The 22,924-nt window shown below is 49.4% G+C and overlaps 9 protein-coding genes across 9 annotated transcripts; 3 read left to right on the top strand and 6 right to left on the bottom strand.

Annotated features, from left to right (window-relative positions):
- The first annotated feature begins 1,676 nt into the window (after window positions 1-1,676).
- On the top strand, window positions 1,677-4,423 carry F5B22DRAFT_244632 (6-phosphogluconate dehydrogenase). Its single transcript, XM_047969954.1, has 4 exons — window positions 1,677-2,042; window positions 2,100-2,187; window positions 2,272-3,533; window positions 3,672-4,423. Exons 1-4 carry the CDS (start codon window positions 2,019-2,021, stop codon window positions 3,816-3,818), a joined length of 1,521 nt encoding a protein of 506 aa, XP_047829760.1. The 5' UTR covers window positions 1,677-2,018; the 3' UTR covers window positions 3,819-4,423.
- F5B22DRAFT_637184 (heterokaryon incompatibility protein-domain-containing protein) lies at window positions 4,293-5,987 on the bottom strand (the record flags this gene model as incomplete). Its single annotated transcript, XM_047977397.1, has 3 exons — window positions 4,293-4,304; window positions 5,193-5,680; window positions 5,798-5,987. 3 exons carry the CDS (start codon window positions 5,985-5,987, stop codon window positions 4,293-4,295), a joined length of 690 nt encoding a protein of 229 aa, XP_047829759.1.
- F5B22DRAFT_611638 (uncharacterized protein) lies at window positions 5,583-8,899 on the bottom strand. Its single transcript, XM_047975294.1, has 2 exons — window positions 5,732-8,899; window positions 5,583-5,603 (listed from the first exon to the last, which is right to left on the bottom strand). The coding sequence occupies exon 1, from the start codon at window positions 8,587-8,589 to the stop codon at window positions 6,097-6,099; it is 2,493 nt and encodes an 830-aa protein (XP_047829758.1). The 5' UTR covers window positions 8,590-8,899; the 3' UTR covers window positions 5,583-5,603; window positions 5,732-6,096.
- Window positions 8,900-8,999: 100 nt separating this feature from the next.
- Window positions 9,000-9,380, top strand: F5B22DRAFT_647762 (heat shock factor binding protein 1-domain-containing protein; the record flags this gene model as incomplete). Its single annotated transcript, XM_047978923.1, has 3 exons — window positions 9,000-9,053; window positions 9,135-9,225; window positions 9,292-9,380. 3 exons carry the CDS (start codon window positions 9,000-9,002, stop codon window positions 9,378-9,380), a joined length of 234 nt encoding a protein of 77 aa, XP_047829757.1.
- On the bottom strand, window positions 9,292-11,489 carry F5B22DRAFT_611637 (thioredoxin-like protein). Its single transcript, XM_047975293.1, has 4 exons — window positions 11,467-11,489; window positions 11,355-11,402; window positions 10,254-11,286; window positions 9,292-10,191 (listed from the first exon to the last, which is right to left on the bottom strand). Exons 3-4 carry the CDS (start codon window positions 10,762-10,764, stop codon window positions 9,587-9,589), a joined length of 1,116 nt encoding a protein of 371 aa, XP_047829756.1. The 5' UTR covers window positions 10,765-11,286; window positions 11,355-11,402; window positions 11,467-11,489; the 3' UTR covers window positions 9,292-9,586.
- A 95-nt stretch (window positions 11,490-11,584) lies between these two features.
- F5B22DRAFT_243620 (elongation factor Tu precursor) lies at window positions 11,585-13,328 on the bottom strand. Its single transcript, XM_047969951.1, has 2 exons — window positions 12,933-13,328; window positions 11,585-12,852 (listed from the first exon to the last, which is right to left on the bottom strand). Exons 1-2 carry the CDS (start codon window positions 13,116-13,118, stop codon window positions 11,722-11,724), a joined length of 1,317 nt encoding a protein of 438 aa, XP_047829755.1. The 5' UTR covers window positions 13,119-13,328; the 3' UTR covers window positions 11,585-11,721.
- Window positions 13,329-16,178, bottom strand: F5B22DRAFT_243754 (Alpha/Beta hydrolase protein). The gene is made up of 3 exons (XM_047969952.1): window positions 15,571-16,178; window positions 14,162-15,508; window positions 13,329-14,102 (listed from the first exon to the last, which is right to left on the bottom strand). Exons 1-3 carry the CDS (start codon window positions 15,841-15,843, stop codon window positions 13,539-13,541), a joined length of 2,184 nt encoding a protein of 727 aa, XP_047829754.1. The 5' UTR covers window positions 15,844-16,178; the 3' UTR covers window positions 13,329-13,538.
- Window positions 16,179-17,707: 1,529 nt separating this feature from the next.
- Window positions 17,708-18,789, top strand: F5B22DRAFT_647758 (uncharacterized protein; the record flags this gene model as incomplete). The annotated part of the gene is made up of 4 exons (XM_047978922.1): window positions 17,708-17,802; window positions 17,863-18,149; window positions 18,205-18,507; window positions 18,581-18,789. The coding sequence occupies 4 exons, from the start codon at window positions 17,708-17,710 to the stop codon at window positions 18,787-18,789; spliced, it is 894 nt and encodes a 297-aa protein (XP_047829753.1).
- Window positions 18,790-20,150: 1,361 nt separating this feature from the next.
- On the bottom strand, window positions 20,151-22,608 carry F5B22DRAFT_243532 (ATP-NAD kinase-like domain-containing protein). Its single transcript, XM_047969950.1, has 3 exons — window positions 22,279-22,608; window positions 21,020-22,208; window positions 20,151-20,964 (listed from the first exon to the last, which is right to left on the bottom strand). Exons 1-3 carry the CDS (start codon window positions 22,402-22,404, stop codon window positions 20,513-20,515), a joined length of 1,767 nt encoding a protein of 588 aa, XP_047829752.1. The 5' UTR covers window positions 22,405-22,608; the 3' UTR covers window positions 20,151-20,512.
- Between the last annotated feature and the right edge of the window lie 316 nt (window positions 22,609-22,924).

Below are 22,924 nucleotides of genomic sequence, written 5' to 3'. Positions count from 1 at the left end.
CGTGGCCAGCTCGTAGATGCTGTACACGCTCTAGGTCTTATCTCCACCAACGACGTCTAGACGAAACTCCGCGAGCCTACCATAAATGATTACCACTGCTTTGCTATCGGTTATAGCCGCACCTTACGCTCAAGCTTTTAAAAATACGGATACACATAGAGTAAGTTAGAAGTCAACAAATCACAAACTACTACGAGAACCGCAAGGTTTTCCCGGATACACTGCTGCCAATGCTTTCCGACATATCCCTTCACGATTAAGTTTTTTTGAGCAGATGAAGTATGAACGCCACATCCCACAGGCTCTCTCCTTGGTCGCTGTCCAGACGAAGAGAGCACGGCTCTCCTCATCCCGCAGCACTGTCGAGGCTCGGTTGCCTCCGCGAAACCCTATTTGTTGAACATACTCTCCAGCAGCGCTTTACTTTACTTAGAAACAGAACTAATGCAGAGCCTCACGGATTGATCTTAGCTTGTTCCAGAGACCCCCAGGTTCAAGCAGTGAAGTATTATTTCATGTTAGAAATAGACAAATACCAACGAGCTCCCTCCGAGATGCAACAATGTTCTAAACAGGGTGCTTGAACACGGCCAGCTCTGCGTGGACTAAACATCGCCTCCTCGAAATTGGCGCGTCATCTGTACCCGCATTGAGCTCACGTTCCTGTTTACTCCCAGCCACACTAGTCGAAACATCCTGTGGGACTCTTCAATTTGAGCATCAAAGAGCTCTCTTATCTCTGCTCCAAGCAAAGTAGATCATGGGACGGAGGTCTTCTGCCTATTTGTTTCCTCCATTATTTTCGGGCGGACGGTCTAGAAGTAACAAACGAAGAACCTCCTTTCTACAGCGACTATTAACCACGTTGCAGTCAGGTCGAATCTCGTAAGATCCTCGCATGCTCTGAACCAGCTGCTTTAGCGCATACTGGACAAGGCCCGCCTCGACTTGAAGACCCCACGGACTGTCATGTTGATAGGATCTTCATGCACTCTAGTCTTCCTACGCGATGTAGGTATTCATGCCTATTTGATTTCAGTCATTTTCTCCTGCAGACGATTCTAGGAGGCATGCTTCCATGGAGACAATAATTCGGACGATTCAATTCAATACCCTTGGAGTTGAACCTGTTAGCTACTTGAATCTGATATCGCTATTTGCTATGCTTGCAGCTCACGAGGTAGCATCAGTTGGTTGCTGTGCACGAACCCCAAGATGCGCCAACCTTAAGTGTAGGGTTTGCGACTATATGCAATCGTCCTCTATCTCTTCGGGTACTACAAGGCGACATTCACCTTGCAGAAGATATAGAGAGTGGTTGCGCATCTTCTAATGCAAACCCGAAATGATCAAGTGTCTTATCTTCTGCTAACATTAACAACTGAGCTTTCCACCGAGTCAAGGAGATCGCGAAGGTGTGACTCAGCAACAAACTTATTCTTAGGAGTCCTTGTGTAGCGGAGAACCTGTATGATTAACAGTCCTAAGAAGAGGGATCGTTAAGCATCTAGTCACAGATAACTCTGTATTGAGGTCCTGAAAAGGTGCGTTGCGTTGCGAATATAGTTGAATGACCCCTTAGACCAAAAGCGACGACAAAGCACAGCACCGGTGATACATCATCGCACAGACTTGACGACCACGTCTACCAAATTGCTAATATTGACTTCGCGATGAAACAGCATCTCTTGAATGCGAAGATTGGGGCTTGGCGAGAGAAATTGGGCATGTTAGGCTGGGGCGCTGTCTCTGACGTCAATGAAGTCGGCTCTGACCCATTAAACCTATCCGGTTCTCCCGCAAACCAAGTATGACGAGAGAATGACATGTAGATTTGCAAACATTGCCTGATCTGAGTCCTAAAACCATCGCAAAATACATTTTTAAGTCTAACCATAGTGTTGTTGAACGATAAAATTTTATTCAGACATCTGAGCCCTTACATCAACATTGGAAATCACCATCACAGCCAGTAAAACATATTAAGCGACGCCGAATAGACTGTAGACTAGATCACCATGGGAGGGATGGAAATAACTAAGGTAAGGGATTCTTGACGATTGTCTGCTTATAGATGTAGGTCTAATGCATCACAAAAGATAGGCATGCTCGGGGTAGGGAGCATGGGTGGCGCGATGAGCCTGCTCTTCGCCGAGCACGGATATGAGGTATTCTTCTTCGACCCAAGTATGTTCGTCCCTTCAAATGCATAGCACGCCATCGCGTGTGAGAGCCACTGCTCGCGAGGTTAACCAGAATCTTCGCTTGAAGGTGACCGGAATATGGATCAGCTGGAGAAGATGTATCGAGACATCCACCCGAACAGCAAAATTCACCGCACAGGCGGTTACGATGAATTATGCTCTAAGCTTGGCGAGACGAAAGTCTTCGTTTTCAGCACGCCGCATGGCGGACCCGCGGATAAGTGCGTGGAATCGCTGAAGCCTCATCTCAAAGCCGGGGATGTCATCATCGATTGCGGCAATGAGCACTGGGAGAACACGGAGCGTCGCCAGCGCGACCTGGATCCGAAAGGAATTCACTACATCGGCTGCGGTGTCTCCGGCGGCTACCAGAGCGCGCGCGCGGGTCCGTCGATGTCGCCTGGCGGTAGCGCCGAGGGTCTCGAGAAGGTGATGCCGTTCCTGCGAACCGTTGCAGCCAAAGATGGCCAGGGTCGGTCTTGCACGAATCCCGTTGGCCCCGGCGGCAGCGGACACTACGTGAAGATGGTGCACAACGGCATCGAGCAGGGCATGATGTCCGTGATAGCCGAGGTATGGCTGCTGCTCACTGAAGGCTTAGGGTTGAACAACAAGGAAGTCGGCGATATCTTCCAGTCGTGGAATGAAAAGGGGCCATTGCGCGGCTGCTTCCTTGTGTCCATCGGCGTAGACATCGAGCGCGCTAAGGATGATAGCGGGAAACTCGTGCTGTCACAAGTTAGAGACAAGGTCGTGCAGGACGTCGATGAAGAAGAGGGCACAGGGATCTGGACGTGCGAGGAAGCCGTCGCGAGACACGTACCCGCTGCGTCGATCCTCAGCGCACATCTCTTCCGCTGCGCATCCGCGGACCTCGCGCGCCGGACGAAGAACAAGAAGAGATCGGGCGGCAGGGACGGGCGACGGGCGAACCCGCGGGACGTCTTCGCCGCTGGGGTATCACGAGACGAGTTCGTCGAGGACCTACACCAGGCGACGTACTTCTGTTTTCTGGCTTGCTTCGCCCAGGGCCTCGATCTCATCCGGCAAAAGGACAAGGACAAGGACTGGAAGCTAGACTATCGCAGGATTCTGCAGCTGTGGCGGGGTGGATGTATCATACAGGCCGACTTCATCACTGATTTGCTAGATAAGATGTATGCGCGCGCAGACCACGATCCTGACGACGTCCTCGGGAACGAAGAGGTGGAGAAGGACTTGGCGGCGACCTACCAGCATACGAAGAAGGTGGTTCTGAAGGCGATTGAGGCAGACTTGTTCGTGCCGTCTATAAGTCAGACTCTAGAGTACTACAAGTATGAGACCTCGGTAAGTGATATTTTACTCTTTATACCTCCAGGCACCTCGCACGATGGTCCTACATCTTCTACCCCGTAATCTCTGACCAACCCTTGTCATTTTCTATTCCATTCGGTAATGTTCACTACTAACTGTGTGTCTCCCTAGACACATTTACCGACTCAGTTCATGGAAGCCCAGCTTGATTATTTCGGCTCGCACATGTTTGAGAAGAAGGATGATCCTATGAGAGGTCCTGAAAAAGGAGAGCATCACTATGAGTGGAAGCCGGCGAAGGGGTTAGCTGATAAGTAACGGTTTCTGGGAAGTAATAGTATTAATACTCTTTGACTACCTTAATCAATAGCCAAATGGCACTTCTGCTTTGGGTGCTATCCAACTAGTCATTATACTGGGCTGAATCACGATGAGTTATAAACTTTCATGTGGTTCTATCCCTTACCTCGATTTCATCGACAGTTCGACCAGTTTTATTTACACGAGTGTCAGTGACCTGAGCTGATAAGTAGCTGATCATGATCTTCGAAAGACATGCAGGTAATATTGAAAGTGAGGTTATACAGGCTTCACGTCATCGAATGAAACCTAGACGGTCAGTACTGGCAGTCAAATTGATATAAAAAGTCATTCACCAAGGTCAAAAAGGAACTGGTCAAAGACGTTTCTAGCCCTAGCAGATCATTATATTGTAAATATCATTAAATTCCGACTCAAGTTCTCGGCCCTTGATATAATACATCCACGCCAATTTGTGACACCCCATCAATATTACCAGAGTAGCTGGAAGAGATGTAATAGTTTCCTTTTAGATAGTTTCCTGATTCTGATATAGAAATAATAACATGATCATGCCAGCAGTTTCGTGTTTGTAACAAACCAATGTCGATTTGGGTGGCCTATAACGGCTGCAACAAGGCAGTTCTGTTCTTTCGACGGGAGGTACGCGGGGTGTTTGCCGGTGAGTATTTTCCCTTTTGATCATACATACGATCATATCTTAACAAGAACTCTATAAGTGATACAGAGTTTGTGAAAGAAACCAACGGCTTCCTCACTGGACTGTCATATGACACATGGACCAGGAAAACAATATTCGGCCTGTGATCGGCGGTCGTGAAGAATAATAGCATAATGTCTGGACGCTCACCAGGCGTGTAATATACACACGTTCCCACCTTTCTCTTAATAAGCGAAGGGGGGTAACAGTCATGGAATTGATACCCAATGTCTTCAAGACCATTGCAGTGTATTTGAGATAAAGAATCCTGCGTTTCTCGAAATTCAATATTAGCAATGTATATATTCTTGCGGCATGCATATCGATAGTAGTCCAATGGAACCGACAAAGGTTGAGAAACCGAGTGATATAATTGATCACTTCGATCATGGCCAGCCTGTCTTAACACAATAGCTAATCGCGGATTGTCTGGTTTTGAGACGTCTTGACAATTCAGAAGCCCGAGCACAACTTTCCGTCTATTATCGATGTTAACAAGTGGTAGTTCAATGTTGAGTCCAGCATTTGTCATTAAAAAAATGGAGCGAACTGGACTTTCCTGAAACAGGGACATTTCTGAGCTTTCGTGTGCACGCTGCATATGCCTGTGGTGATTTGGGCAAAAGATCTAGCGAAGATAGACGGGGCAAGCCGTACCCAGCGGCTAGTACATCGTGCGAATTGGATTTTTTCATGACTTCTTCAAGTAGGCGGGTGAAAGCCCGAGTGCCTTCTCCGTAAAGAAGGGGCATATTAATATCTAGAAGACCAAGAAGACAATATGCCATATCTTCCGTCCTTGAGGTTTGCCGCCTGGCTGCCCACGATAATTTCGTGGATATGGCCGCATCCCTCCATGTGTCCACGCCAATGCCCGTGAAATAGCCCAGTAGTGTAAACTCAAAGGTGAAAACAAACAATCCATTGTTGAGGGAAGATATGGCTCGAAAATTACCTCGCTTGATATTTTGCCATGCTGAATCAAGTATTATAATGCGCCGTGAAGCTAGGAATTCCTGCAAAGTCCATCCCCTAGTAAGCCAACGGGCTCGGCGGACTGTTTCTTCGATGTCCTCACCGGGCTGCGGAGGTGGAACGTCAGCTAGAAACACAAAGCATACTTCGGCGTTGCGGTACCAGTCGAACATCGAGTTGATCGCTGTCTTGTAAGCTTCCGCTAACGTTGCCAATGCTTTGGTGGTCTAAATACCTTCTGAAAGCTCGGCACTACTGGATTTATCAATGCAACAAGTGTCAATCCATACCCATTCCTAACCCTGGCGTGCTGCTAGGCGGCATGTCTGCTGAATTTTGACGTATCCCCGCTTGCTTTTATGCTCTGGGGTTTGAAGGTCTTTTAATGTTACTTCTTCCTCTTCCCACGTGTGCGAAAGAATGGCGTAGTGTGGAATTTTATCTCCAAAGAATTCCCTCAGCTCTTGAGTTTTAACGTAGAGAAGATGCATGGTTATTACGAGGCTATTGGGTTACAAGTATTAAAAACTGAATTTCGAAAAAGTAGTGAGTGGGCGAGGTAATGGAAATATAATAATATTGGAGGGGCTGAGCCGGCATCTACAGTGGTGGCAGTTCCTCTCGACAAATGGGACACTGCAGCCTAAACCTCATCCAGCCTTCCAGGCATGTACTGTGGAAAATATGTCGGCAGGGTGTGACCATATACATGCGCCTCGCAAAGACGCCAGCCACACCGCCCGCTGTTGGGTCATCCTCGCCAGCCTTGACAACTGGCACTTCGAGGACTTCTCGGCAGATGGCGCAGTCTATAACATGTATGTTTGTCCTCTTCTTATCCTTTCCGTCATCTCCAGATTTTACGCGCTCAATAATCGGGCTATTTGGTGCAGAGACGAGGCCGATTGGTAGGCCACCTGCTTCGATATTGTCCTCTCTTAAGACTGGGTGATACTCCCACGCCTCTGGCATCCAGCTTTTTGGCAGCCCAAACCGGGGACCGAGGACAGATTGCCCTACGAGAACCCAAATTTGAATCCAGACCCAACCTGCGAGAACAGTGAAGGCAGTCCAGTCCGGCTCGGCGAATGCAAAGTTCTCAGACCAGATATAGAAATACGCAATGGGAAGTAGCCGTAGAATGGACTGCCCTACGACGAATGGCCATGAGAGCGCTTGTCGACAATTTCTGTAGACGTTACGGTAAATTTGTGGTGACCACATGGACAGGTAGGCAAGTGCAACAAGGTTGAAATATGATTCGCGGATCGAGGGTCTCCAGGTGATGGCGGCAAGACTGAGGAAAAGAATGCAGATGCCAATGAGGACAAAACGACCAAAGATAGTACTAATAGGTGTTCCACTGTTTTGCAAGTTTGCTGTAGGCGTCCCAGCTGTAACGGGCGCAGGAAGCGTGCCACTATTTGTGCTGGTGTTGTTAACTTCGGAAATTTCCGCATCGATATCCTGATCTGAAGGTATGATTATCGGAGGGGATGCAGGCCGCCCCTCGCCACTAGGCACACGATCTGGTGAAGATTGTGGTCTCGTCGCATTGGCAGCAGGAGGGGTTTGCCTGTCTCTTTCGCGCTCTTGTCGTCGCCATTCGGACTCTTGAACTTTATGTATTTCCGAGAGAAAGAAGATGCCTATGGTCATGGAAAGGAAAGAAACACAAGTTACAACAAGAGAGGGTAGCAAAGTGTTTGAAGCGGACAAGCTCCAGGCGGCGGAGCCAGCAAAAGTGATACCATCAGCAAGCAGCATCATACTAGCGGTATAAAAGCTGACACGTCCCAGTGTTGAAGGAGTGGACGTTTCTCTCAGCTGCAGTTTGAGTAACTGAACTTGGCCGAACAACACAAAGGCAAGCCCCAGAAGCCAACTGCTAACACTATGCAAAAAGACCTCCTGTTTCACTCCTACCAAGTGCTCCCCCTCTGCAGGCGCATATGTTGGAGGACCCTTGCTCTCAAGGAAAAAAGCACAATCAGGCGAATAAAGAACTGCCGACATCTGGAGCCGTGGCGTTGCTTTGTGAGGTGTTCCCTGAGGAAAACGTAATTCGTTTTCAATATTATGAATCGCCTTAATGATATTCTCTGGCCCTGTTAGGCTAGGCTGAACTTGAAGTATATCATGATCTAAGGGGTGGATCTGTATGTAAAGGAGATACTCGCAGTGTGGAACTGGATTCCATACTTCAGCAGGCGCATCTATTGTAGATGCCCAAGGATCAGACTGGTCAGCGAAGGCTCGCCTCTCTTTTCTATCCAATGTACTGCCTAGAGTTCTATTTAGCAGCGCTTGACTTGATTCAAAGAAGTCTGGTCTTGTAGTGAGATGAGGGAGCCCGAAGATGCCAGCGTACTTATCACTTGTAGTAGTGAATAGTAACGCTCCGGCCTTAGGCCAATGCACACCGTGTAGCCGCATTTCCCAGCTGCTGCCAGTCCCTTCAATGTCTTCAACCGTAACCGTACTAGAGACAAGACGAGCTTGGATTTCGTCCTCACGGAATATCTTTGGATCGAGTTGTTCTGGCTCCGTCGCAGCATCTTCCGGGTCATCAATCCGTACGAGTATTTTGCCCTCACGGCCAGTGACATTCCTGCTCCATTCGGAGTTTAAGCCATTCCATGCCACGTCCGGACTGATGTGGGTGAGATTGTAGCTCGAATGGGTCCTCGAGACAGACCCATTAGAGCGCTCCCACAAGCCGCGAACAACGCCAGTAGCATTCTGCCAGACGGGCTCTTGGGTCTCGGGGATTCCCACGGCATTGCGACTCCATTCTTCACAGCGACTCTTGAACCGGCTAAGATCCTCCCATGCAAAATGGTCTTCTTCCCGGAACCCCGTCAGGTTCAAATATTGAGGCTCGGTCTCGGGTGGATCATCGGGAAGCTGGGGGGTGAAGTCACCCCATGCTGTACTATTCAGGACGGCATGGGCGGCGCGTTGATGAGCGATGCGGTTGCGGACCTGCGACGGGCCAGCGATGAGTCCTGAACCTGTATCGGGGCTGGAGGCCAGCCAGAAAAGCAGGAAGATCAGGAAGAAGACACGGGCGTTATCCTGAGCTTGCGGCATGACAATTTCGAGTTCCCATCACGTCACTGTGTCGACATGGCGGTTGAGTTTATGCGAGAGCCAGGGTTCGTAAGGCTCTCAGATTGGATTCAAGGTTTGTCTGCAGCTCGTGTCTGTAGATGTCCACGGCAGCACTTGGACCAAGGGTCCTGCGGCGGCCTGTTTGGGGATTACGTACCTGTGGAGTCAGCCCCTAGCGCCTCTAAGTTACCTAAGGAGGTACCTATAGGTAGGTGCCCAGGTCTGCCAGGTATAAGCCACACGTCCGCTAGGATACAGGGGAGTTAGCGGTCTTTAGCGCCCTCCTCGAATGCGCCATTCATCATACCTACCTACAAACACCCGAAAGCCCGGCACGACCAGCAAGAAGACACCGAGAACAACCCACGTTCTCCGGAAAAGTAGACACTATGTCGACAAAGAAAGAAGAAGACGAGAAAAGCACGGTCAATGATACCGGCAATGTAAGACATCTCTTCTCTTCCCTTCCTCCGTCCCCTTGTCGTGTGTGCTAGGGGCCACTAGTTGACGAGTTGAAATTCTAGAGCTCCGACGAGTTGACTACCGTCGTCGAGGAGTTACTAAACAACTTGTCCACCAAGTTCAACACTGTGTCGACCGAGATGTTTGCAAAGAGTACGTGCGACACATACTACGCATGAACAAATCGTTGTGCTACGGGACTAACTAGGCGGCCTGCAGTGGACGAGATGTCACGACGTCTAGACAGTCTCGAAGCTGCTCTTCGAGCCAACGAGGAGAAGGCCCCTGGTTCGCCATCAAAGAGTTAAATTACACAGATCACTGTCAATATCATGGACCCATCATGGCGTTATGTTATTATCATGACCAAGTGCACGGCGTTTCTTGGAGTTGGGGCTCGCCGGGTGGACAGGTGACAATAATTTTACACTATGACGCAACGCGTTTGTTCCAGGCAGCAGACATAACTGGTATCATCTTTTTAAGACAACTCTTCTAACCAACTCACGCTACTTTAAAGCTCGTCCTTGCCAACGATCTTCTCGATGACCTGGTCCAAGTATTGCTTCAGGATGTTGGACTTGCTCTTGAGTTCGTCCAACTTGGAGGGAGCCAAACCACCCTTCTTGAGAATGTTGTCCAGACGCGCCGACTCCTTGGCAACCCAGCCCTCGTTTTCGGCAAGCTTGTCAAACACCTTGATGTAGTATTCGGCATATTTGTACTCTGCGTCCTTGCTCAAGCCCTCGACAACCTTCTTAGCCTCGGCTGTGAGCTCAGCCAGCTTATCAGTGCCGGCCGAGTACTTGAGAGCAATATGGTTTAGGACGTCGATAGTACCGGCCGTGGCATCGAGACCACCACCGGGAGTACGATGGCTGCCGGTCTTTGAGTTGAGGAACTCGATGAGCTCAACCTCGCTTCGGCCGCCGTCGTATTCCTCCGGTTCAGTTGAACCCTTAGGAAAGAATTTAATGGTGGGGTATGAAGTGATATCGTTCTCCTTTGCTATAACCTTGCTGTTGTCTGCTTCGGCGTCGACTTTAGCAATGACGACACTGGGCTCGTTCAAGAAGTCTTCGGCGAGGGTCTCCCAGATCGGGGCCAAATTCTTGCAGTCTAAGTCGAGTTAGAAATCTTTCTAGCCCAGATATGAGTTCAATGGACAATATATCACTTACGACCACACCAAGGTGCCGTGAAAGCAACAAAAACGTTCTTATCGCCACCAATAGTCTTCTTGAAGGTTTTGTCTGTCAACATCTCTACTTGACTAGGCATTTGCAACACCTTCTTGGCCTTTGCGCCAGTCTTCTCAGTGACGAATTTAGTCAAGCTCTCCAGATCTCTGCCGCCCTTGTAATCTTCTGGCTTGTCGCTCTTGCCATCAAACCATTTCAATGTGGGGAAACCTTGGATGCCAAATCTCTTTCCGAGAGCCTTCTCGGCATCGGCATCGACCTTGGCGATCTGGACGTCATTTGAGGTGGCGAAAGCCTGGCCCAATTCTTCGTAGACGGGAGCGAGGTTCTTGCAGTGACCACACCAGGGGGCGAAGAACTCGACCAGTGTAGGCTTGCCGGACTTTAGGACGACCTTGTCAAAGTTGTCGGGGATCAAGTCGAGAACAGCCGACTTGGCGGCAACCACGGCCGTCAGACCGGCGAGCACGAAGCTCTTGAGTAAAACCATGGCTATTGAAAGATTACAACAAGAACAATGGATTGTAGTATCGGTGACAAAAGTGGGGATAGTGCGACGATGAAAACCGCTGGTGAAATGAGAAAAGAGGCAGGCAGATATACTCTATTTACCACAAATGGTTCGAGTTGCTAACGGTAAGAGGGGCTTTGAAATCAAGACTAAAGATGCCACATTTGCTATTGTGCGTCACAGTACAAGGAGCTCTAACTACGACCAGCAGGGATCTGCTGTACAGCTGCTGCTCTTCGTACCCACAGCAGGTACCACCTTGGGAGGCCTTATCAGTACCTAGGTAAGTACTTAATCATGATAACAACCTACGGTGAGCTACATTTAGTCAGCACGGCTCTTATTGCTTTCTTATCTTTTGAATGGCAGCCTAGGAAACTGTGTCGGTTATTTACCGAGGCTGTATAGATCTCCTTAGGCCATACCTACACACCAGGTTGGAGATACAGAGAAGCAGCGGTTAAAGTCGAAAAAGCCAGGGCTTAGATGCTTCTTCCAGAGGTGAGAGTGACTACCTAACCGGTGAGCCATATGCTTGAGCAAGGACCTACCAACAACGTTAGCTCCAGATATCCATGCAGCAAATGGCACAAAAGAATGGAAGAAGTTCTGGTGATGTACGTTGTTCGTTATAATATTTTTTCTTCGTTTGATTCTATTCATTCATGCTGTAATATACAGTGTTCATAACGACACAGAGCCGACATTAGAGAGAGGAGATGGAACGAGCCTTGTGGATATAGACAGTGTACATGGCCCAGGACTTTCATTTCGGTGTTGTACAGATTGGCTTCCCCATCCCATATACACAGTTGGACGTGAACTCCTTGTCTCCCCCTCTACGCCCCGATGGCTAGTAAAAGCAGAAGTGACCCGCCGGCTCGTCCAGAACCCTCATAAAATATAGTCATTCAATTCAATCGCCTGTCGAACCTCTTATTCGATAATGCGGGTAATGACACCGGTGGCAACGGTTCGACCACCCTCACGGACGTTGACACGCTGACCAGCCTCAATCGCAATAGGTTGGTGCAAATGGGCAATCATTTCGACGTTGTCACCAGGCATGACCAGTTGGGACTTGTCCTGAACATCGTCGGGGTAGAAAAGGGCGCATGACTCATCGGCAGTACGCAAGTACATCTGGGGCCTGTAGTTCTCGGCGAAACCTGTGTGACGGCCACCTTCCTCTTTGCTCAGGACATACATGGAAATCATGAACTTTGTGTGAGCCTTGACTGAGCCGGGCTTGACAACGACCATACCACGCCTGACATCCTCACGGCGAATACCACGCAGAAGAAGACCCGAGTTGTCACCAGCACGGGACTCGTCGCAGGACTTCTTGAAAGTCTCGATATCAGTAACCTTGGTCTTGATGACATCACCACCCTTACCAATCAATTCCACTTCGGAGTCCTTCTTCAGGGTACCGCGCTCAACACGGCCAGAGGCGACAGTACCACGGCCGGCAATGGAGAAGACATCTTCAACGGACATCAAGAAAGGTTTATCGAGGTCACGTTGAGGGGTGGGGATCCAGGTGTCAACAGCCTCGAGCAACTCGTCAATTTTCTTGACACCGATATCGTCACGCTTGCCCTCCAGAGCCATGAGAGCAGAGCCCAGAACAACAGGGGTTTCGTCACCGTCGAAGCCATACTGAGTAAGAAGCTCACGCATCTCCATCTCGACGAGCTCCAACATTTCCGGGTCATCAATGGCATCAACCTTGTTAACAAAGACAACAATCCGTTGGACACCAACCTGACGGGCCAGTAGTAAATGCTCTCGGGTCTGGGGCATTTGTCCATCGGAGGCAGCGACAACAATAATGGCACCATCCATGTTGGCGGCACCAGTAATCATGTTCTTGATGTAATCGGCGTGACCGGGACAGTCGACGTGGGAGTAGTGGCGGTTTTCAGTAGCGTATTCGATGTGAGCAGTCGAGATAGTAATACCACGCTTTCGCTCTTCAGGGGCCTTGTCGATTGAGCCATATTCTAAAAAGTTGGCCAACCCCTTATCGGCCTGTCTCTTGGTAATGGCGGCAGATAGTGTGGTCTAATATTTCGAGGGTTAGCTCTACTCTACGCCAGTAGATAAGTCGGGATCCCTGTGTTGGGATCTTGTGCGTCTCGTACCTTGCCGTGGTCGACGTGGCCAATTGTACCGATGTTTACATGTGGCTTCGTTCTCTCGAAAACAGCGTACGACCGAGTCAAATTGAGTCGGCCAGCAAAGTCTAACGGGTTGGCAGCGCTGCCGGGCCTAAGACAGTGGCGCGAGGCGCGCAGGAAAGGCGTAATTGTCCGTAGTGCAGCAGACATTTTAATTATAGGGCCGTCAAGGCTAACGAATAACAGCAAACCCAGAACAGACGAATAAGTTGAGGGCGGAGGAGAGATGGGAACTGAGGTCTCGCCGACAGTATCTCGCCTGGTCGTCAAACACTCTTGACAGCTGCACCCAGAAAAATTTCGCGTAGATTGGATGCGGGCGGGCGGACGCCAGGTGGGTCCGAGACGGGCGATAAGATAACGCCTCCTACATCTAGGTACGAAGTATGGGCACTTACTTAAGTAGGTACAACATACAGAGTGAAAGCAAGGAATGAATATAGGAACTTCAAAAATAAGAAAAAAAAAGAAAAAAAAGTGAAGAGCTTTAATTGATTCGGGCAACAGACGAATATCTTATTCCTTCCCGACAATATCATCAGATTGGTTTCTCCAGGGGTGTATATCTACTCATGGATAGCTACCAGCTAAGCCGCTCTGTTTGACGAGATATGCTTTCAAGGGGTTGTTATGGTCAAGCTGCTGAGACAATGTGAATGCGGAAAACTGAGCTCGCAACTCTTCGTAACCTTGCCTTTGACTTTTAGTTACCGGAAAGCTAGCCAGCGACTCCTCTTCTCCGTAGGCCGGAGATGTCCAGGGCTTGTCAAAACATTTACACTTGGGCCATTGGCCCTTATTCCCCGAATCAGATTCGAATTTTGGCGGTGGTGGGACAATACCCTCGTTGATATACGCCCGCAAATATCCTATAGTGCAGCTCGAGACACATGAAAGGGTGCAGTGTCCAAGTCCATCTTGCTCAACAATGCTTGCGTTGGCGAACTTTCGCGTCATATCAAGTGCATGGCCAAGCGGCGTGACTGGATCAAGCGTGTTGGAGAGGAAAAGGATGGGAAAACTCGTCTCTATGAGTGCCGGCCTTTGGTCAGGTCGATCACCCCATCGCATAGGAGGGACTTTGCTTTTAATCTCCCATCCATTACAACCGAGATTCGGTTCGACACCGAACCACTACGAGTAAGAATCAGCTTATGAGATACAGATAATAGGGTGCTTGTGGTGGAACTTACAACATCCGCAAACCACGAATACGTTGCTACTTTCTCAAATCGATCCCAGAGGCCGGTTACATTCTCATTCAGTCTGTGCTGTTTGTCACTGCAGGCAATTCCTCTCATCGCGTCGTCTGGGTAGACGGGAAGGGTAATGTTGCCGCACATGGACGCGATGCCCGCACCTTGCGCTATGTCTCCCAATCTACCGTTGAAGGCATGGTCTAGGAGCCCAGCAATCAAAGGAAACCCAACGGTAGGTGCGTACAGACCGGCGAAGAATATTGACTTCTTTATATCACTCGCCGTAACTATTCCGGGAAGGTTCGTATCGGGAAGAATTACGGTGGCAGGCTGTTCTTCAAGCAACGACAGTGTTTCCCTAAACCGCTTTCTGATATCTTCTGGGTCATCTCCGGTGCGATAAAAGCTGCACGAGGTCTTTGCATCCGCACAGTACACAAAGAACCTATCCCATATGGCATCGGCATCGCCAATACTGCCTCCCCACGTTGGATTAACGTAGCGATCTGCGTGCACAACACCATCTAACATGAGCCTTCCTACCCTGTCGGGAAACATGGAGGCAAAAGTAGCCCCTAGAAACGTGCCATAGGAGAATCCCCAATACAAGAGCTTCCCCTGTAGACTGGGCTTGCTCTTATTCTGATCATCGGAACTTTGGTCTTCGGCGGGTGGATGTGCGGTCTCTCGTTGCGTAACTGGAATGCTTTGAGTACTTGATCTCCATTCGTCCCAGGCGTCAACGATCGAGAGCATGTCTCGCGCGATATTTGGAGTGCTCATGTGACGAAAAATACTGCCATCACCTTCAGACTCATCCACTCGTTGGCACATCTTGTTGACTGCGGCTGACCGAGCACTCAGCGTAGTCAAAGCCATATTGCTAGAGTTTGCCAAGCCAATTCCTTGCCCACCAACGAGCCAGGTCAATCTGTTCATATATGCGGTATTACGCCCCGAGACCCCGCTAGGACTATCAGACGATGTGAAACAATCAGCTTTAGGTGTCGAAGCTCCCACTCCGCGGGGATCGAAACCGATGATGTCGTGTTGATCGCCAACTATCTGGAGCATGCTGTTGGCCCTTGCTTGAGCAAATATGACGCCGCTGCCACCGGGGCCACCTGGGTTGATTAGGATAGGAGCCTCGGCGTAGGTCAACGGGTCCTGTGTACGACTTGCCCCAGTTGCCATTATCAAGGCGAGATGTACCTTGGGGTTGTCAGCAGACTCGTTTAATGGACGAGTGTAGTCCATAGGGACCGTGAGCCTTGCGCATTGAAAATTGGGCCCATAGATGCCAAAACACGGTTGCCATTTGAGCTTTTCACTCGGAGTGATCTATTCAAGTCCATTTTGTCAGTTCATGGAAGGCAGAGCTGGTACTCTAAGGCGCTACGAACATCAAGCCATTCGGTCCATAGCTCAGTTCTCTCGTGAATTGGGCCCTCATTCAAAGCATTATGTCTATTGAAGTATTTCTGAAAGCGTGACTGAATATTGACACCATAAAAAAGAGCAACCGCGATCAGGACATATATATACCTCCATTTCTGAAGATGTCCCCATATCGTCGGCCGCCATGGTTGTGCATCTGGAGACTGCTGAGGTTTAACAAGGGAGACCCCCTCCCCTTTCGCGCAATGAGGAGATTGTTTTAGTTCAATCCGCATCATTTCTTATTGACAATGCCACGAAGATGAGGTGAAATTGTCAAGGTAGGCTACGATCGATTGTTGGAGTACTTAAATGCGGGGATATCTAACTGATAACAGCCGAGCTGTGAGATGTAATTTTGCCGCGTACAATCCTTCAGCCTACATCTGACAACTGGCAAGGCTGATCACCATGACCATTGAACCTGTGAGTTGCCTGAGGTTGATATGTCATCCTAAACTTACTAGAGCCAAGGCAATCTGTTTGTAAATTGAGAGTTCTAGCATCTTAGACTTAATGACTACACCCCTGTCTACTATGTCGTTGTAGCTTACGTATGTAGTCGCTATTCAGTGAAACGTTCCCTGTCAGATATTGTTAGCTCAGAGCTAAGCCTTTCCTACTCGCAGGACTGGTAAACATATTATCGAACTTTCGGGTTTATCCTGGTTGTTAGACCAGATTATCTTACACCAGTGGGTTTTACCTGAGAAGTAGTTATCGGGGAGTCTGCGGCGAGGTATCATTTACTTACTCCAAGCTTGAGTACTCTGTACGTATCGCCAAATGAGGTATTAAGCTTTTACCAGGTCCGGATTGGCTTCTCGATACTTAGTGGGGATGAATCATGAACACCATATTCACTACTTTCCGTTATGAGCTTCAGCTGAGCCTCCAGAGGCGGCTCCATCAGACCTGCCCAGAAATTTCTGAAATGAATTCAGATTGAGTCAGAACAGCTACCACATACCGCAAATTCATCCGACCTTCACTAGCTAGACCGCGAGCACGACCCCTTAGGATCTTCATGTAACCGTTACTTAGCGATAGACGAAATATAACGAATCTATTCCTAATACATGTGTTCCACAATACCACCGAAACAATGTAAGGAGATAGGTAGCAGCTATCATATTCGACTAGAGGCCCGCAAGTGCTAAGGAAATCTAGAACTTCTCCGCACTGAGACTCACGTAGGCATCTCCATCTTAGGGTTTGTACTAAACCTCGAGCAATCATGTTCGGGTGTTTGACACTGGAAGCTCAAACAACAAGAGCTAGGCCTGCAAAACACATCCGGCCTTGGCTGAACAAATATTTCAGAGGCGATAGAGCTGTGAGATCTGCTCTCTGGGCCAAATCTGGGCAACAGGCCTGCGCAAAGCTTAGCAAGCTTAGCATGCTGAGCCATCCCAGTCAGCGAAACGAGAACTTGGCAGTATCTTGGCGAGTCTCAAGACAGACTGACCCACTCCATTGTGTGATACACACGTCTCACACCATCGCCTAGGGACGTGATATCTCTATAACCTATTTTCCTGACTACCGCATCGCATTGACCGTTGTGCAGTACTTGGCATCCTCAGGCAAGGGTTCGCGACGGCGTCGCTGTTATGACGATCGTTAACACCAGCATGTTTCCTTCCGGCTGAGCCAATCAACATGCCGCAAGACTATCTCGTCCGGTCTGGAGCAGCATCGAGAGGCAGGGCTCGCCGATCTCTTTCCCTCCACGCCTCGACGAAGATATTTTTGGACAAGTGACGGGACAGCCTTGGCAGACTCAAACGCCGTTTCTTTACTGTCTTGGATGATGAAGTCCCGCCTTGGCATATCTTCCTCTTCCTGGGGGTTCGACTATGTGCAGTAGGTAGGTCGAATTCTGGAGCATATATGAAGCCTATCGTCGGACTACGTGATTTCGTTTCTCTTCTTCAGCTGCGCTCAAATACTCACTTTTTTTGGTCTCTTCCATTCTTCTGGTTTAAGTAATATTCCCTTCTTTCGCTGGTCGTCGCTGGTCGTTTATCATTTCTATAAGCTATTTGATCATCTTCCATAATCCTCTCCATTTACAGTTAAATCATCAACAAAGCATTCAAAATGGTTCACTATCGAATGATTGCTGTTGCCGGCTTTTTAGCTAGCGTCAATGGCCTTCCTCTGAACATCAACCTGGGCGCTTATTCTCCCGCTCTGTAAGTCAACGGATGGGATGTGAGCTTTTACATTGGAAACAGCTGCTAAACTATCTACAGGGTGGTCGGTGATGGTGAAATCTCATTTGGAGGCGGCCAAGATGTAACCAGTCTGCTGAACGCTTTGGAGGGAGCTGCGGTAAACAGCGCTGGAGCTAGCAATGGAGCGGCTGCCAACAATGCTGCCGCTGAAGATATCCAAGCTCTTGCGAATCCCGCCACTACAACAAATGCCGCCGCCGCTGAGGAAACAACAGTAGCTGTGCAAGCTACCGAGACAGTTGTAGCAACCCCAGTTGCTACCCCAGATGCCACGCCATCAGCGGACCCCAGCCAAGAGGAGCAAGGTAGGTAGCTTGAAACATCCTACCCACAAGGAAACGAAGCTAACGCAGACTATAGTCTCCCAAACTGTGGGCGTTCAAGGAATGGGCAAAGAGATTGCCCCTCGTATAGAAGAGCAGCAAAAGGCCAAGCGGGACCTTGCAGGCTTCGACCGAGCGCTCACCTACGCTGAGGCTGCTCTGACCAAGGGACCCATCATCCAGCTCGGCACTGGCGAAGGTGGTGCTGGCGTCGGTATCATCGTTGACAACCGCCCAGATGCCGCCGCCCCTGGTGGTGAGGAGAAGCGTGACGAGATATCTCTGCCCCGTCGACGAACCAAGGTAACTCGCATGTACCTAAAGCGCGGCATCCCAGCTGGTAAGTCACGAGAATAACCCCAACTGCCCTCCCACCAACACCAAGCAGTACACTAATACGTTCTTCTTGAAAGCCATACAGAACTCTCCTGATTTCGAAACCCGTGCCGTCAAGACTCTACCCGTCGTCAACTCGCCCGCCTTAGCCAAGCGCGATAGCTCCGACGCCATCGATGCTATTAACCTCAACATCGCTGGCGACGAAGGCGTGACGATGACATTTATCGAGACGACAGATGGCGATGATGACGATGAGGCGCAAGAATCCGTGACTACAGAGTGAATGAAATAATACCTACTTAATAACTCACTCTTATACAATTTATATTCCACAACAGCTCTGACAAGCTCTACCCTCCCCCATCCGAACATCGAGTATCTACGATATTCAGTACTCATCATTATCATCGCTTTATACAGCAGCAGCGGTGTCAATTGGGGTCTTGAAAGGGGCGCAGCGAAGTCGAGCATACGAGTAAAATTTGGGTTATATTGGTCACATCCGGCGTTAGGCGGCAAGAGCAAATCCGATATTGTTTTGACTGATAGTGTTTTTATGTACTGTGTTTGCGACGGTGTTAAACAGGGAAAGGGGAGTGTGAATGGGGGGGATAGCGTTCGGACCTCAAGATTAGATAGTGTGTTACTTCGTAGAAGAATGATAAACAACCAAGCGCGACTAATAGCGTGGACTTGGGGTTGAGACCAAAATCAATTTCCAAATATTTGTGATACCTAGATAATGCTCTGTCTGTCTACCCGAGTCACCACGAGTATTCCCCGTGACTACATACGATAAACTGCATTAATCTTGGAGTACTGAGGATCGAGGGAATACCTCGCATACTCACCGGATAGTAATCTCGGGATCCTATGCTTCAGGTGAGTAGATATTTACTATAGGTAAAAGGAAGTAAGCAGTATACACAATGCCGCCGGATTGATCACCGCCGCCAAGTCTAACAACGAAATACAAATTCTATCTACAGAGTATGAGTGTACACAGAGAAGTCAAGAAGATGAAACCGAATCGGGTATTTTTCCTTCCCGCATCCGTTCGCTCGCTCCTACTACCGGTACTCTGTATAATATCCCGCGGCAGCTCTAGGTAAGCTCTGACTGGGTAGCTGAGGTTAGTTAGGTAGTATGCATGCATGATTGGCAGGAAAACAACATTTGGCATATCATATCACAATGTGACACTCACCCTGGTTCTTCGTGAGGATCTACCTACCTACATTCATACGTACGCGTCCAGGAGGTGCGGCCTTTTTCTACCCTAGGTACTATCCTCCTCACGTGCGTAATATGTATGCCCAGCATGTCAGTACGTATGTACATCCCTACATTTACATGAACTATCACCGTCTACTTTACGCACAGACTCGCCAATAACACATTAGATGTGTTGCCGGTGAGGTAGCCGCAAGAGAGAAATTACACCCTTATAGAACTCAACTAAGAGAACCAACCACACAATGTTCTCAAAGGAAGATAGGTATTCCCTCGTAATCATGTTAGATCGATAGGGATATAGATGAACAACCGCCGTGCACCTCAACTCTCAACCACCAAACGGTTCGAGCCCCCCTGCCAAGCCCCAACTGCCGGGTCCAAGCTTTACTTAAGTCAGAGGATGTAAGTATATACCCTGTTGTCTAGGGGAGGATTTGAACTGCCGCGCGCGGGCATGACATAGCCAGTACAACCGGTTGAGCGCATACTGTAGATAATGAAACAGACGTCAATATCGTGTTCGGACGAGTCCAAGATTTAGGCCGCTCCAGCAACACCACCCGTTCATCATGTTTTTTGAAGGAGGATTACCTAGTAGAAAAGAGCTGGGGGGCTTGGGGTTCTGTTTCGTTTCACCGTCAGGTACATGGTTAGTACCCTACTAGAGTAGTTTCTATTATGTAGCACCGTGTCAACAATTCTGGTCCCAAAGCGACTGGAGTCGAGGTTCATATTGCTAGGTTAAGTATGTAGCCAACTACCGAGACTACCTACTTATCCCATTTCTTGAAGCCCTCATTCTTCTGTTTCTGCCGCGTATTCCAGCCCAGCTTGCCGCTAATGCTGTTGACCCAGTCTTCACTCCGTCTCCCCTGGGGCTGGACGCTGGCGAACGGGAAACGACTGGCGCTGATAGTCACATAGTCGCCGGGCTGGAGCTCAACGCGCTTTCGCCCGTCGAAGCTCGCCCAGCTGCTGGTCCGCGCGTCGTAGGGCACTCCTAGACGCAGCACAATCGTGTCCGGCAAGATGATGGGCCGAAATGAGAGAGTATGCGCGCAGATCGCCGCGACGAGCATGACGGGATTCTCTGGGTGGCACAGGGACCCGCCGGCCGCGAGATTGTAGGCTGTTGATCCAGTGGGCGTAGACACGCAAACACCGTCTGCCAACACCGAGGTAAAGTGTTCGTCATCCCCGAAGATCTCTATGTTCGCCAATGCTATGGATCATCAGAAACGGCTCATATTTCGAACACTAGCGGAATCTGAACTTACTTGGATTCGGCCCTCTGTCCACCACTATTTCATTGAGAATCTCGTAAGTGCCATCCGGCTTGTGAGTATGCTCGTCCTCTTTCTCCTCGCCGATGAGCTCTTCCACCAGGTCGCGCCTCGGCGAAGCACCATTACCGCTGGTGTCGCCGTTCGACTCTAGCGAACTCTTTCTCTCCTGACTTCTCATGACCGTGCCTTCGAACCGTAATCGCAAGCTCACGGTGACGCCGGCTGTGAACGCCGTATGCAGAGACTGCTGGTATTCATTGAAATCGAACTTAGTGAGGAACCCGAGACTTCCAAGCGCAAAACTCAGTACAGGAGGCACTATCCTCTGAAAGAGCCAGCTCGCATACAGAACTGTTCCGTCGCCGCCAAGGGTGATGATGAAGTCGAATGTATGGGGTCTTTTCCGACACATGTCTTCCGTCCAAACGCGTATCCGTCGGCTTATGACCTCTGCGGGCGTATCTTCGTCCATATCTCCCGCTTCAATGTATTCATTCCGAAGCTCTTCTACCAAGCCCGGTAAATCAAAGCGTTTGTTATCTCTCAACATATCCTCGATATAGATGATATACCGTACGTTTCTGTCTTTACTTAACAACCACCTAGCTAGTTCTCTTGTCTTCGGTATCAACTCTTCATCGTAAGCCTTCGTCAGAAGGAAGATTTGCTCCACCTTGAATTTCAGACGCGCCGTTCCTAGTCGTCTGCTCAGTTCCCTTACTCCCCAGGCCATCTCTGTGAGTTGTTTCTTAGTAAGTAGCCGACTATGAATGCCCTCATGTTCCAGCCCGGCCAGGTCCAGCTCGGATCTGCTTTTGGCGACTGTGCTCTTCCATGACTTCTCGTCGAATTGGCCAGACGCCGAGCTGCTGTCGCTCTCTGGCTCTATTACGGACATCCTTTCGGATCGCTTGCCCTTCTTCACACTGTTCCCTTTCGGCTCGACAAGCGAATCCATGCCTCTCTCCCCAGAGACATCTTCGTGCCTGGTGCTAAATGTATGGCCATCGGAAGCGTCCCTGTTAGAGACTGCGTCGATCTTATGGCACGCGAGCAATTGGTGGACTAGGCAGTCGGAGGAAAAGTGTTTCTTGATATATTGGTTCGCGACATTTGGTGTGTGCTCGGAGGGGACGAGAGAGCTCTTTCTTCGATGTGGGCTTGTAGGGTCAAAGGTGACCTGGCGAGCACTTGTTATTAGGTGTTTCCTTCTTTTCCCGTGGCGGTGTTGAGGGACAGCGTCGACATACCTCTACTTTGTGTACATCATCATCGCTTGCATGGGAAGCTGTATCTTCATAGTGGACATGTTTGGCGTGGCTTCCGGTTCCCCCGTCTTGCGACGAAGCAGGAATGTGAGCTGGGTGGTCGCTCATGTTGGTTATGGTGTATGGTACTCTAAATATCTGATGTAACGATACGAAATAGCTCAATTGCGCTCCAATGAAATGGGCATTTAATTACAAGTGAATATTGTTACCCTGTATCAATTGATATTGTAGTAATAGTAGAGGATTCTCAGTCGCCAGTCTTTGAATCCTTGCCGAATCTACATATGTGATTCTTCGGTAGGTCTGTCTCCTCGGACCGTCCTCGAGGTTGTCGAGGTCATTCGTAGCAGCGTCAGCTTTCGGGTGCTTAGTGAGGGACAGCGCTGTGCCCCTCCTGTAGTGGGGGGGAGCTGGTCGAGGTAGCCCTTGTTAGGCCTGGCGCGGGGTTGGCCAGCGCGTTCCCGCGTCACCGATTACTGATCGAGTCTGATCGAGTCTAATCGAGGACATGGCATGGATGGATCAAGAGGAGCTGACGCAGTCTAATGCGATGGCAATTGTTCTCACGTGTGTAAGCATAATGCATACCATCTAGATAGATAGATGTCTTGCCCGCCTTTACGGT

Source organism: Xylaria bambusicola (assembly GCF_022495145.1).
Source record: "Xylaria bambusicola strain CBS 139988 unplaced genomic scaffold F5B22scaffold_28, whole genome shotgun sequence".
NCBI lineage: Eukaryota > Fungi > Ascomycota > Sordariomycetes > Xylariales > Xylariaceae > Xylaria > Xylaria bambusicola.
This window is presented reverse-complemented; position numbering and strand designations above follow the sequence as displayed.